Source organism: Camelus ferus, chromosome 26, assembly GCF_009834535.1.
Source record: "Camelus ferus isolate YT-003-E chromosome 26, BCGSAC_Cfer_1.0, whole genome shotgun sequence".
NCBI lineage: Eukaryota > Metazoa > Chordata > Mammalia > Artiodactyla > Camelidae > Camelus > Camelus ferus.
The window spans coordinates 27380293-27394695 of record NC_045721.1 but is presented as its reverse complement, the minus strand read 5'-3'; the positions used below and the strand labels follow the sequence as shown (position 1 = coordinate 27394695).

At 52.0% G+C, this 14403-nt stretch overlaps 1 protein-coding gene across 6 annotated transcripts in view; it reads right to left on the bottom strand.

The window, feature by feature from the left end:
* ERICH1 (glutamate rich 1) overlaps positions 1-14403 on the bottom strand; it is a 78208-nt gene that overhangs the window by 37766 nt on the left and 26039 nt on the right. For 5 of the 6 annotated variants that reach the window (XM_032468539.1, XM_032468540.1, XM_032468538.1 and 2 more), the window contains exons 4-5: positions 4437-4883; positions 1850-2044 (exon numbers count right to left, since the gene is read on the bottom strand). In XM_032468539.1, the coding sequence (XP_032324430.1) occupies positions 1850-2044; positions 4437-4883 (642 nt within the window). The remainder of the gene's footprint in view (positions 1-1849; positions 2045-4436; positions 4884-14403) is intronic. The other variant, XM_032468541.1, reaches the window with a different exon arrangement.

Genomic DNA, 14403 nt, shown 5'->3' with positions numbered 1-14403 from the left:
ACACAAGAAACCCAAACAAAAAGAAAAAAGCATAAACTATCATTTTGTAGATATTAGTCTTTAGGCCCAAGGTGAACCCTGAAATAATCTAATAAAGCACAACTTGGGTGTCAGATGACATCGACGGTGGCAGCACACTTGCGAGTCACACGGAAGTCTGGGGGAGCCTGGAATCCTACTCGGGCTCGAGCCTGCCAGGTTCACACGCTGTTGGACCTGAGCCTCACAGCGTCACATACAATGTTACATACTTAACATCTGAACTCCTAGAGACTGCATACAAACTGAAATGAGGCCGAGGTAGAGGTTTACATCACAGATGGGCAACGCAGCCAGACTCCTAAGCGATGAGCCTGGACAGGTGGCTCCCGAGTTTCAGGGAACGGTCAGGAAGGCCCGCAGCAAAGCTCTGGCTCTCAAGGCTCCATCCCTGAAAGCCCACACCCCAGCTCAGAGCCTGGAGCCTGCAGGCGGCTGACGGCTGAGGCCAGTGACCCGCTGTCGTGCAGGGGCTGGGGCTGCGGGGTGGGGTCCTTCCAAACTTGTCTGCTGTCCTGCCCAGGGCCAGCTGCCAGGCCCTCTGCCTGATCCCCTAGACTCAGACCCGGGGGGATTACGGTGTCCCACCACGCGCAGGTCAGGAGGGTCGAGGGTGGGGATTCCTGCAGCAGGGCCACAGTGCTGAGTGCAGTAAGAACCCCACAGGAGGTGACGTGTGCATGTGCGTACACATGAGGGATGGAACACGCAAGACCACGAGGCCCCTCACTCCCCCCTCCTCGCAGGCTCAGCTCCACAAAGCAGGTCGGTCTCCTTTTACCTCTCCATCCTTCTTCTCTGCCCCGCACCGGAGCGTGAGCACCCAAGGGCAGGTGTTTCTCTGCTGAAGGCCCCACGGCAAGAGCAGAGCCCGCACAGGTGGCTGCAGACACGGCCTCCCTCACCAGAAGCTCCTAAGCCCATGAGGGAGGCGGTGCTCCTGGCGACCCCAACTTGCAGGGGCTCCTCCACCCTCGTCAGTCATAGCTAATCCCAGCAGTGCCCCCTGAGTTGCTGAGTGTGACGTGGTGTCCTGACTTGAGCCCCACTACGAGGTTTCTGAGGGGGACCTGCACTGTGCTCGCTGTGAGACTGCCACCAGGTAACTGCAGAACCACTTCATTCCTACAGCTGAAAACCTGCCAGGGGCCTGGTCTCGGTCTGGCACAGAGTTCTGCTCAGTGCTGGGCGGGTGAAGTGCTCTCCAGATAGTCCTGAGCCTCTGAGATGCAGGATCTGCCGATTTCTGTGCCCTGAATATTCCCACCGCCACCCACTTCAAGCTGCCAACATGAAGCCCCACCACAGTGTTCGGAAGACATACGCACAGCCAGCTCCAGTACTCAACAGTTTGCACGGAATGGGTCCCCAGCAAAGGCTGAGGGAGTAAACCAAAGAAAGATCATCTTACAGTTCAGCTTCTTCTAACTGTAGTAGTTCAGGAAGGCAGACCAAGACACGTGGAGGACAATAAAAACGCAACTTCTCCAAATCAAGCAGAGGGAAAGGAAAAAGGAAGAAGCAATGAAGTCTTTCACTTCTATTTAAACTAACGAAAGTTTGGTCCTAAGAGTGGACAGCTTGCGTCTGGAAAACCGGGCTGTACGTGCATTTCTGCATTTATCCTGTGAAACACTTCTCAGCAGGCAGAGATACAAGAACCAAGCTCCTCTGTGGGAATCTAGCCTTCAGGCCACACGTGCATCCTTATACTCTCTGACTCGTGGCTGTGTAGCGTGTACGTTTCTTGGAGGCAAAACCCAGACAGGAGTGTCTAAAGCAGCACAGTGAATGAATGTGCGTTACGTACCGGGTGGCATCCCGCAGTGTTCCGGGAACACTTCCAGGGCACGCGTCAGTCCTTCAGTATCCCGCAAAAGTAACAGTGTTTTCATGTGATCCAGCATGAACACATCTGAGGAGGACATGCTGTGAGTTTCAAGATGTTTAAACAGTTCTTCAGTGGCGTCCATAAAGACAGAGGAATCTGAATCCTTGGAGACACCTAAACACAGTCAGGATCACTCAGAAATGAATTCTTACTCTTGTAAACCGAAGGTACGCTTTCAACTCTTAAAGAAAGCCCCAAACGTTTTCTACTTAGAATGAGATGTTTGGAATAGAAAGAGAAAGATAATTAAAACTCTGCAAAGTAAGCAACAAAACACAATTGTTGGAGACAGTGGGAACATGCCATCTGTTCACGAGCCCCGATCTTGTAAACCAGCTTCCGAGTGTCATGCACGGGAGCTCCCACTCGGGGCAGGACAGACAGACAGACACGAAACCAAGCCCCCCAGGGCTGTCAGGCACCTGCAAACACAGGGAAAACTGCTGCAGCCTGGGAGGCTCCCCCGCTGCCCCTGTGAGTACCCGGCCGGCAGCCGTTGGACCGCAGCGGGCCGAGGCGGCTCCCGCACTGATCCCGGATGGCGTCCCCAGGACGTCTGGAGTCCAACTTCGTGGCCTTTCCAACTTGGAGAAACTCCCAGCCGCCACCTCTCCCACGTCCCTCCTGCCCCAGCTCGGCGAGTGAGGCTGGCCCCGCCCCACGTGTCTGCTACGTGTCTGTGCTTCCCGCCCTTTCTCTCCTCTAACGCTGGATACCTCCAGCAGCCTGTCTCCCAGTTGTAAATCTCCTTTCTGATGAATCGCACCTGGAGTTCTTATTTTCAGTTGTTGTATTTCTCAGGCCTAGAATTTCCATTAGATTATCCTAATAGATTCAAATTATCTGGTCAAAGTCTCCGATCGTCTCCTTTTTTCTCCCTTCTCTCCCATTTTTGGACACCTCAATCATAGCTGCTTTAAACTCCTTGTCTGGTGACATCAGCGTCCCGCGCCCGCCCGTGGCCTTCCTGTGGCTTTTCCCTGGCAGTTTCGATCGTAAGGGCCCATCTCTTGCTGCAGGATCTGGCTAACGTCCTTTCCTGCAGAGAGGGCTCCCGGTGCCTCTGCTCGGGGACAGGCTGACCACAGGGTGCTGCAGGTCTGCAGGCAGTCACCTACCTCCTCCTGAGTGCACAGCCTGCGTGCTGCACCAGACGGTCGGCATAAGCTATCTGCTCCGTTTCCCAAGACACCACAAGGTCCACCCTGCTGTGTAGATGCCCTGAGCTTGGCTTCCTACCTCATCCACAGCTTCAGGGCCCGGCCAAGGTCTGGGGGGGGACCCCAGAGGACTGCTTCTGGTCTCTGACTGTCCTTTCTCACAGAACCGGCCAACCCCGGGCCTCCGTGTTCCTCCCCAGACCCGTGAGCCCACCGAGGCTCTGCTACTCTGTCTGCCCCCTCCCCGGACCTCGCCCCAGCCCCTGTCCAGAACTGGAGGATCTCTTGATGGAGAGAGGGTGTGGGGCTATGGTTCATTCCCCTCCTCGGGCTTTGTCCTCCTCAGGGCTTTTCTCAGCAGCTCTCAACATTCCAAACACACCTGAAACTGGCTTCCAGCCCCCCTTCGCAGGAGGGTGGTCCACCACCAGCTGCTCTCCGAACCCCGCTTCTGCCCTGCAAGTTCAGCCACGTCCTCCGGCTAGTGTCGTCCAGCCCCCGTCAAGGATGCTTTCAACTAAATAGGAAGAGCTGAGAGCAAGCTGAGAGGAAAGGGTGGACCTTCTCGGCTAAAACGGGTCCCTTAACAACGGTGCTTTTGCATCACTGTTTCAATCTGCTCCTTACCCCTCAGATTATCACACGGCAAGCATTTGTCCATCTTCTCCTAAGAACACTGCCCCGTGTCTTGCTGGAGTCGGGAGGCACTGAGCCACTACATCCCGGTCTACCAGGGACGGATCAGAACCGGGCACAGCTGACCTCAGGGCCTCTGCTCTCGGCTCCAAGCCAGCACCTGCTTCTCCCTGACCCTCAGGGCAGCTGTCTGCTAGGTTCTGCGCAAAGGCAAGGAGCCATCATCCCTAGAATAAACCCAGAATAAACGCCACCGCCCACCTCACTACAAGGAGGGACGCCTCAGATCACCGAGTCACAAGCTGTCCTAAAAGAGCAGCTGGGCTTCTTTGCCTCTGGTAGCTGACGAGAATGGACAAGCGTTCACCAAAACCTCCAGTCCAGACGTATCTTTTCTTTCGAAGCACAGCTGAGAATACCAACATATCCTGAAGCCGGGTTTTAGAGACGTGAGGACGAGACGGGCCTCGTGTGGACGTGGCTCTGACGGGCTGGCCTGCTCTCCTGGGAGCCCCGGGCACAGGGCCAGCCCAGAGCCTCCGGGACGAATCTAAACATTTGGATTTTTGCCTCAAAGCTAATGACTTATTTGGAATACTGAGTATTTTAATATATTCTATATTTTAAACATTTACATATTTTATGGCATTTGCTTGTTTCTCCAAATAAGTAGCTGCCATTATTCAAAATAACAACAGGAAGAAACATACCGTCATAAAAATAAACTTCTTGTGTTGACTTCAGAAAGTTTAGGATACCAGCCACCTTTTCCTGGGTGCTTTCAACGTCTTCCTCTTCAACGTCTGGGGTCCCCTCGCCCCTGGCATCTGGGACGGCCCCCCCGTGGCTCTCCCCCACGCCGTCCTGCTCACTGCTGTCCTCCTCTGGCTGGTACATGAAGCTGACCCCAGAGGCCCCTGGTAGTAAACCAGCCACTTTCTTCCTTTCAATCTGCTGTTTCTTTTTCAGCTTCCTTTTTTTGTTTTTGCTGATTGTGGGGCCATCTGGGTGCCATGGCTGCAATTTTTCTTGTAAAAGACTCTGCTGTTTCTCTAATTCTGCTTGTTCCATGTGAACGTTATTGGGATTTGTAAATTTTTTCTTGGATTTGTGCTTTCTAATTCTTCTTCTCTTTGGTTGATCATGAAGATCCTGTTCTATAAAAACAATAATTCAAATCAATAATTTTCTGTAAAATGGAACCATTACAAGCACATTAGGCTAATAAATTTTCCACTAGGATCTGTTAATTTCAGTAGAAAAGGAATTTAAAATATTTACTTCAGTGATTCTCAACTTTATCCCAACTAAATTCACTGTGAAGGATCCTGGGACTTAGCCATAAAATAAACCACCTACTTCCAAACAGATGTATGTGTGTGTGTGTGCGCACGCGTGTGTGTCCACCATTGTTATAATCATGACAGTTGCTGTGATTTTAAGGACTTGCTGCAATTTTATTGAGAGTTAAATTTCATTCCTACGGCCTTGGGGAAAAAGCATAAATTCTTCTGTTTTAAAAATGCACTTTAGTATCTTCTGAAGAGCCCCTTGTGTGTGAGGATGGGAAGCAAACAGGTCGTGTGTGAATGAAGATTAAGTCTGCTCTTGGCCTGTAAGTGACCTGTTCGAGAGGTGGTGGCCACAGGGACACAGCAGACAAGGTGAAGACAGGTCGGAACTGGATGAGGGGCAAGACCTGTGGGTGGATGTGGAGCCGAGAAACGCGAGCCGGGCGGATCCACAGGGAGGCGCCCACTCGGCACACCCGCGCTGCCCTGCGCCCTGGGCTCTGCCCAAGCAGACCTGGCATGGGCGATGGTGAGAAGCTGGACAGCCCGGGGGAGGTTTCTGGGTCGTGTGCAGCGTGTCCCGTGTGGAGTGAAAACCCCTCTCCGGCGATTCCTACTCAAGGTCAGAAGGAAGACACCCCCATCCTGCACGTTGCAGTCCCAGTGTTGAGGGTCCTGAGACTTGGGACCCACCTGTCATGACCCTCCAATCCCCGAAGCTGCCTCTTTTCCTGCTATGGACTCTGAGTCTGTCTACACAGCAAACTCCCCCTGTGCATTCACACCGGCTCGGGTGGCCCCCTGCTGGCCTCAGGCATCGTCAAATCAGACACTGCGTCTGGACACGGGGAGACAGCCCTCCCCCGGTTTCCAGTGAGAGGGCTCAGTTTCCTCCTCACACACGGGATAGCCAGGGGACCCGGGGCTCCCTCGACCTGGCGTGAAGCCCAAGTGCTCCTCACAGAATCCCGATCCGCTGCCATCGTCTGCCCCCCACGCGGTGTGTTCTCTCTCCTCAGTCACCAGTGCGTCGTCACTCAACACGGCGTCTTCCTGCTTCACCTGAAAGCAGGTATTAGCTGATACTAGGGGCCTGCTTAGTGTAGCTGACAGACCACAGCTCATTCACCGGATCTCTGGTCTTATAAAATATTAATGTTTGAAAAATGACCACTGCCTATAGATTTTTTTTTAAAGTTTTCCAGATTCAGTTAAAAGAAGAAAAAATTAAAGACACGTAGGTCAGTGGAACAGAACAGAGAGCCCAGAAATAAACTCATGCACTTATGGTCAATTAATTTACAACAGAGGAGCCAAGAATATACAATGGGGAAAGGAGTCTCTTCAATAAATGGTGTTGGGAAAAATGAGCGTGTGATAAAATGTGTCCTTAATGGATGCAACAGTCACTGAATTTTCACTTTTTGCCCCATGTTAAACATTGAGATTACAGGCATGAACACACTGTAGCCCCTGCCCTCTAGGCTGGCTGTGCGTGGCCGTTACGTGTAGACTTAAGTTAACTGAAATAGAAGGTGAGATTCAGGTGCTCACAAGCACCCCCTACCCCAGGGTGGACATCCTGTTTCGGCAGGAGGTTGTAGGGACACTGCTCTCTGGGGGCTGCAGAGAGGAGGGGACGTGGACAAAGCGAGGGACTCTGTGGCATCAAGTGAGGAGGACAGGATGCTACTGGAGCCGATGGTCAGAGAAGTCAGGGAGGCCTGTTCAGGGCCGAGGGGCATTTGGCTGAGGGACAGATCCAAAGTCAGTGGTGTGAGGGGAGCCGGGAGAGGGCAAGGCCAGGCCCAGGAGGGGCCCCTGCTAAGTGTGGGTGGGCTGCGGGCCCCTGCTAAGTGTGGGTGGGCTGCAGGCCCCGGCGTGCCTGTGAGGTGCCGTGCGGTTCAGGAGGGAGAGAGGGTGGGGGGCGGGAGGCAGTTGCCCCTAATTAATCTGAGTAATTAAGGGGCAGAGGGTTAACTGCGGAGGTGGCAGTGCCTGGACACACAGACGTCACATGCCCAGCAAGGCTGCCTTCCGTCACTGCCCTCGCCTGCCGCCTCCAGGTGCCCCTTCACCTGTGGCCGGTGGCTGGTGCTCGTGTGACAGGCTCTGGAACTAGAGCCACACGCCAGGCTTTGTGGAAGGACCAGCTTCCCATACGAGGTCAAACCGTGAGTCTGGGCAGAGGAGTGGCCCATCAAAGGCTGTGATGAGGCGTTTAGGACACAGAGGTCATGAGAGGGCTTCAGAAAGTTATGAGTAAGAAACGTCAAAATTCTCTTGGATCGGAGCTCCTGTGGGTGGTCGGTGTCTCTTCCCACAGAGACACACTTTGTACACAGATGTCACATCAACATCACACGTGACTCCCAAGCTGGTGGCCGCAGGGCCCACTTGCTTTTGCAGAGGAAGCGGCCATCACAGACTTGAGTCACAGACCAGCCGCCCGGGGCTGTCTCGCAGCAGGTAACTCTCACAGGCGCCTGTCCTTCGCCAAACCTGAGCGTCACCAGGTCAGCCTGGCAGAGGCCTCGCCCCTTCAATGAGTGGTGCTGTAGCCGCCTGCGGTGACTGTGGTCAGGGGCTGGAAGCACAGCTCTGGCTTCAGAGAGGTTTCCCAGTGTGGTGAGGAGCGAGAGATGTGAAAAAACATCACTGTGAGCGTCCCCAGGGTCTCTGGCTGCCGTGGTGGTGGGTGTCACAGATGGCAGAGCCCCTGGCTCCTCTGTGAGCTCTTGAGCGAGATGTCAAGTGCAGGATGTCCCTGTCCCACCTCCATGCCCCACTGTTTCGACTACGATAGCTCTGTCACATAGGTTAACATCAGGAAGCTTGGTGCCTCCAGCTTTGCTCTCTCTCAAGACCGCCTCGGCTCTTCAGGGACTCTGTGGCTCCACACACCGCCAGGTTGCTTGTTCTCTTTCTGTGGAAGCGGCACTGGGATTCTGACAGGAATCGCACTGGATCTATAGATTGCTCTGGGCAGCAAATGTTCACACACTATAACAGTATTAATTCTTCGAATCCATGGGCAGGGAAAACCTTTCCATTCATTTACTTTTGCCATCTTCGATTTCTTTCATCAGTGTCTTACAGGTTTTGTGTATAAATCTTTCACCTCCTTCATTAAATCTATTCCTAAGTACTTTATTTTTTTGGGTGCAACTGTAAATTGGGCTGTTTTCCTAATTTCTCTGATAGTTCATTGTTAGCGTAAAGAAATGCAACTGATCTTTGAAAACCGACTTTGTGGCCTGCACCTTTACTGAGCTCACTTGTTCATTCTGACAGTTTTTAGGTGAAGTCTGTAGTGTTTTTCGTATATAATATCATGTCATCTACAAATACAGTCAGTTTTATTTCTTCCTTCCTGATTTGGAGGACTTTTATGTCTTCTTCTTGTCTAACTGCTCTGGCTAGGACTGCTAATACTGGAATGTCTATTAGTTGAAGAAGTATTAATCAATATCTAATAAAAATATCCATAATCCATTCTACTATTGTAATGCATTCACTTACAGTAAGCTAAATTGGTGTAAAAGTTTACCATGATCGAAGTATTTCTCTGATCCAAGTTTCTTATGAGTATGTGTCAACAATGGTTTGAAAATTAAGTAATTATTCTAAGAAAATAAATGCCAATCAGAACAAATGTGGGTTTTCTTTTTTATAAGACAGGTTAAAGAGCTGTGCAGATTCCACGGGTAAATTATTCTCGAATTAACATTTTGACCCACACACTCAGAAGTCACGCTGGCTGGTCCCCTGGACAGGGAGGGATCCAGGGTGCCAGGTGTGGTGCCCACAGGACACCATAGAAACAAAGCCAGCAGCAAGCAAAAGAGTTCTGGTCCTCTGAAGGAACCTAGGCCTGTTTCAGGTGCTCTGAGAATGAGAACTCCTTCCATGTCCAGCCTGCTGTTCCACGTGGTGGACAGTGACGGCCACAGAAGCCGACGGTCTAGTGTGGGTTCTAGCTGACCGACTAAGAGAGAAGAGTATTGAGAACGACTCCAACCCCCGGGCCCGTGGACACCCTAGTGACCTGTGAGAAAGGAAAGGCTTTCACATAATTGCAGGTTTTAAGTCTCATTTCAGTCTCAAATCACCAGGACAACAGTGAAAATCTGCTGACTCCGACTCTGACTCCGTCACCCTTGAGCCAAGTGTGACGTGTGCAGAACGCGGGCCCAGGCGGAGGGCCCCAGCTGCGTTTGGTGAAAGGCACCGCATTATTCCGTGAGCTGGAGGGCCTGCTCTGCACCGCGCCTCCCAAGTCACGGAGATCAGGCATCAGGGTTTCTTCAGCCAGACGGAGCCGGGAAGACCTGACGGTGGTCGGCCTTAGAGCTGAGCCCTCACTCTGTCCAAACACGTGAAAAGGACAAGTGTTTACCTCACGATGAATCCACGTTAGAACCGTACGTTCAGCTCATGCTTCCAAAAGCTTGATGTTAATAACTATATCAACTGGTGCTTGCTATGAGAATAATAATATTAGCTTTCCACAAAAATGGCTTGATTTTAATGGTCTCGCAGCTTGATCTGAACACAAAAGCCACGTCAGTACAGTCAAACCACTTGTGATTACGATCGAGGAGAGAGGACTGACGCTTCCTACAGCTGTTTTTGTAAATAACTTTTCAAGTCGGTTCATCAAACATTGACTGAAGACTTGACCCACAGGCACGGGGCCTCGGGGAGTGGAAAGCTGGCAGGGCTCACGTCTGCACAAGCTCTGCAATAAGCCCAGGCTGACGGCAGAGCAGGCGTGAGGGCACGGTACACAAGGAAACCGAGGCCCGGAGAGGGAAGGGAGACCACACCTGTCCACAGGGCTGCGAACCCAGGCCCCTCAAGCCAGCCATCTACCATTGGGCCAGTCGGAGCTCCGTCTCCCCGGAGCAGGAAAGTGGGTGGGAGGCGAAGGTGTGGGGACGCCCCTATGTTCGTGGTGGGCTGGGTCAAGGGGGCCGAGGGAGGATTTGGGAAGGGAAGGATCTGGGTGGAGGAGAGGCCCCCACAGTGGAGCGACCGAGCAGCGAGGCAAAGGCTAGAAGGAAGCCCAGAGCGAGGCTGGGCCTGATGCTGCCTGGCTGGTGGCGGGGACAGCAGAGCAGCAAAAGGACCGCGGCCAGCGTGGCTGGCCTCAAACAGACGCAGGGGACTCACGTGAGGGCGGCTGGCCAGCGCAGAGCTAGGTCTCAGCAGGACCCACTCGCGACAGCATGAACGGCAGGGGCCCTGCGTCCAAGACCCAGAGCTCCCCTTCCTGAGGGCGGGGGAGCCAGCAGGTGGCTCCTGAGACACGGAGGTGCCACATCACACTGTCGGTCCACGGAAAGTTCACAGCCGAGAAGGAAGCGGGTGCCCTGGTGACATCCGACATCGACACTAGAAAAGGCTGCGTGCAGGTGCACACAGGCACATGAGACGTTACTAAGTGGTCGATCCACAGGTTGGCAAACGTGGGGATACCCCTCCTGGAGCGAGCAAAGGGACAACGGAGCTGGCGGACGGCTCGGGCTCCTACAGTGCAGGCCCGTGCGCTGCGCCCAGGCCTCCTGAGCAGCCCTCACCTGCGCCCGGCTCTGCGGCGCCCACGTGGCCCAGGGGAGGGTGCAGAGGAGGGCAGGGCCCCCCGGCCGCTGGAGATGCAGCCAGCCTGGGAAGACGGGTGAGGAGGAGACCAAGGAAAGGGCAGTGGATGTGGACTGTCTTGTCATGAAGACGGCCTCTAAAATCATCAAGGAAAACTAACAGATAATTCAAGAAAAAGTGCAGGATTTAGGAAGGGAAATCTATTTTTAAAGATGGGTCTAACAAAATACTTCAGATGGGCTAAATATCTCACGTAAGAGCACAGAAGCAGGAGGGAGGGTGTAGCTCAGCAGTAGAGCATGTGCTCAGCCTGCACAAGGTCCTGAGTTCAACCCCCAGGACCTTCATTAAAAAAAAAAAGAAAAAAAACCTAATCACACCCCCTCCCAAAAAGAGCACAGAAGCAGGAGCCGCGCATGTTTCTGTTCCTCCGGGGCTCACTCTCCGGGGTGGCCTTTTCCTTCTCATTGATTTGTAACAGCTTGTTATGTGGGAAGGAAACTAACTTCTACCTGCTACAGAATGTGCAAGTATCATCTGCTCTGTCCTCTGCTTTGAACCTTGTTTACAGTGCCCTTTGCCATAAAGAAACAGTCGTATCTGTCATTCAGGCTCTTAGGCACTGAAGGAACTTCCCTCCTGCACCATTTTCTCACACGAAGATGTAAGAGATATGTTGCCCAAATGATTGGCTAAAATTTAAAAGACTGAAAAATGTCTAGGCAATGGAAGAAAGAGAATTTCCTTAGACTGCCATCAGGAATCAACACTGGGACAGCTTTCTGAGAGACGGTTTAACACATCTCCAAATATAGAAACACATGTACTCTTCTACACTTAATAGTCCCACTTCCAAGAATTTGTACTCAGGAGGTAATTAGACTATTGCATGATTGTGCAATGGTGATTACATGCAAAGTGCTTACTGAGCACCCCAGAAAGTTCTAGATGCCCTTCAATGGGGGGAGGAGGTGATACTCATAATCAAGTTGCTTTCATAGAAAGATTTCAGTTACATTAAAAAATGATATAAATATATCTATATGCACCTCTACAATGTATTAAGTGTGGAAAGTGCTTATATAATATGGTACAATTTTTATAAAATCTGCATGTCATACACAACACGCACAGGGGAGAGGTTTTGCAAGATGATTCCTGCAAAGTCTCGGGCTGGTGGCCTTAGGTAATGTTTTACTTCCTGTGTGTCGTCTATAATGCTTGACTTTTCAATAATGAGCGTCTCTGTGGTCAAGAAAAACAAATATTTTTCATTAAAAAAACCCTAAGATTGGAGTAACAGAAAGGGCCCTCTTTTCTGAAGGCTGGCCTGTTTTTTGGTTTATAAAAATAGAGCTTCCTATTTCTGTGTAAAATGTGTACATGTGAAGTTTTGCAAGCAACTTCAGAACTCAACCTGCCGGCAGCGGCAGGCAGGAGCTCGGGCTCTTTTCACCACGGAGGAGGGTCTACCCACGGCTGCGGGGCCGCGACCACGGCAGGACGGGCCCTGCGGAGGAGGGACGCACCTCTGGTAGCACTGGGTCCAGCAACAAGACAGTCCCCATCTTTCCAAAGATAAGCGCCTGCTCATGAGAGACGGGACACTGGAAGTCGGGAGGGGAGATGGAAGGGGGCAGCTAATTGGAATCTTCATTTAAGGTAAAAAGAAGGTGATAACGGAGTGGAAAGTGGTGGCTGTGAAGAGCAGGTTTCAAGCCAGGCGAGGGCACCCTGCAGGTCACGGTGCCAAGATCACCTCCACTCTCAACACTGTGGTGTAAGACGTGGGGCCCACAGCTGCTACAGCTCCCCACTGGAGCCAACGCTGAAATGAGGGGACCACGGTTACAATTCCATTTCTAAGGAGACGCGGGTCGGGGGTGATTAAGGCTTACTGCTGTCTGCTGAAGGCTGAATTCTCCGTTCAGCTACTAGAGGTGCAAGGGCAGAAGGAAGCCCGTGAAAACGGTGAAGGAGCCAAAGAGGTGCAATCGTGACCGAGGAATTCTGTTTATCAACTGACACAACAGGAGGCTGACTGAGTACAGACCATCCCCACTGAAGGGGGGGACAGCCATAAGGTCCACGGAGCTGAGAGAGGGGACCCGCTGGAGAAGACTGACACTCACCAGAGGAGTGGAAAGAGTGATTTCGGTTAAAACACATCGGTTATTGGAATAAAGCAGTTCCACACCAAAAGAACACCAGCTTATGAAATACTGAACTTTAACAAGGAAGAGCAGAACTGCACCCAGTTCTCAGTGTGGACTCACGATCTAGTTTAAGTTCCCATCAATCCTCGAAGGCACCTGGGAGGCGGCATGTGACCCCTTGACAACACATGTCCTGACGTGCTCGGTGTCACCAGAAGCTTGGGCAGTCCTGTGTGCAGGGTCCAGACAGAGCAGTGCCAGGCGCAGATGGCAGGTATGAAAATCTGGGTGTGATGGGGAAGTACCCCTGTGGACCCAGGAGAAGTCGCTGTAGTCAAGTTCAGATGAGCCACCAGATAAAATGCAAATTTCTTCGTAACTGGAACACATGGGACAATTCTTGGAGCAACATTTCAGATTTGTTTGGCTCCAGAGTTCACAAAACACTTTCAGCAGCCTTTGCTCTATGTTAAAAATGTTACTCCCAGCGGTGGCCCTGGGTCAAGGGAGCCAATGCCCTCCTCCCTGCAGGGGTCACCACCAAGCCAGCCCGGGGGTGACGCCCGCCTGCCGTCCCAGTGCCCACACACTCCTCACCCCTCGAGGGTCAGAGGCCCTGCAGGCAGACTGTCCTCCACCTCACTCGCAAAACGCCACCAAACCTGACAAAACCTCCAGGGCCCACGTTCTACTCCCTGTCACTGACTGTGGGTTAGGCCAGGCTGGTCCTGCCCGTTCCCCTCCCTTGTCCTCTCTGCCCCAGAGTCTCCAAGTCCAGACCCCCAGATGCCACCGGCTCCTGGGCCTCACGCTGGGCCTGGTCTACATGGCTAAGCACGGCTGGCCATCACGCTGGAGCATGTGTCCTCGTGCACTGATCGCTGTGTCTCTCGAGCTCCCCGCAGTGCTGCTGCCTCTTCCACCTGCTGACTCATCAGCCCTGAGAGCAGGCCTGCTGCAGGGCTCCCCCAGCCAGGGCACTCGGGCAGCACTGCTGTCTCCGGACGCCTCACCAGACTCTGCTGTGACTGCGCACATGTGAACCTCCCCCAGGACGAGCCCCCTCTGCCAAATTCATGTTCCTGGGGCCTGGGCACAGGGGCTTTTATTAAAGTGAATCAGTGGTTGAACCTCATTTGCTCTGTTTACTTCCAAAAGGATGCAGCACAGCTTAGAAACACCAGTGTTGTAAGGTTTCAATCTAAATAGGAGTTAAGCAACCGAGAGGCAAGGAAAAGTACCCAGAAAATGGAAGTCCAGAAAAATGGCAGCAACTGAAGAAAATAGGGAGCAGTTGGGACTGGAGCTTCCTGGCAGCCAAAGCAAAAAGTATACATATGAGTAACATTTCTTATCCTGTAAGAAGCAGCATAACTGTTATGAAAAGCAAAACATCTTTCTAGAACTGAACTCTGAAAGCAACTTTTCATCTGGAGTTTTATACAAACGTGAGTGAGTGCATGGAGAATAAAGAACGAGGTTTTCAATGATAGTTTCATACAAAAAAGAAAACACTCTCCATGCCTTTAATTAATCTACATTAAAAAATGAACACACAAAATGATATTCCAAGTGATATATTTAGAGAGAGGCATAGTAACACAACCAGGTAGACAGCTTTCTTA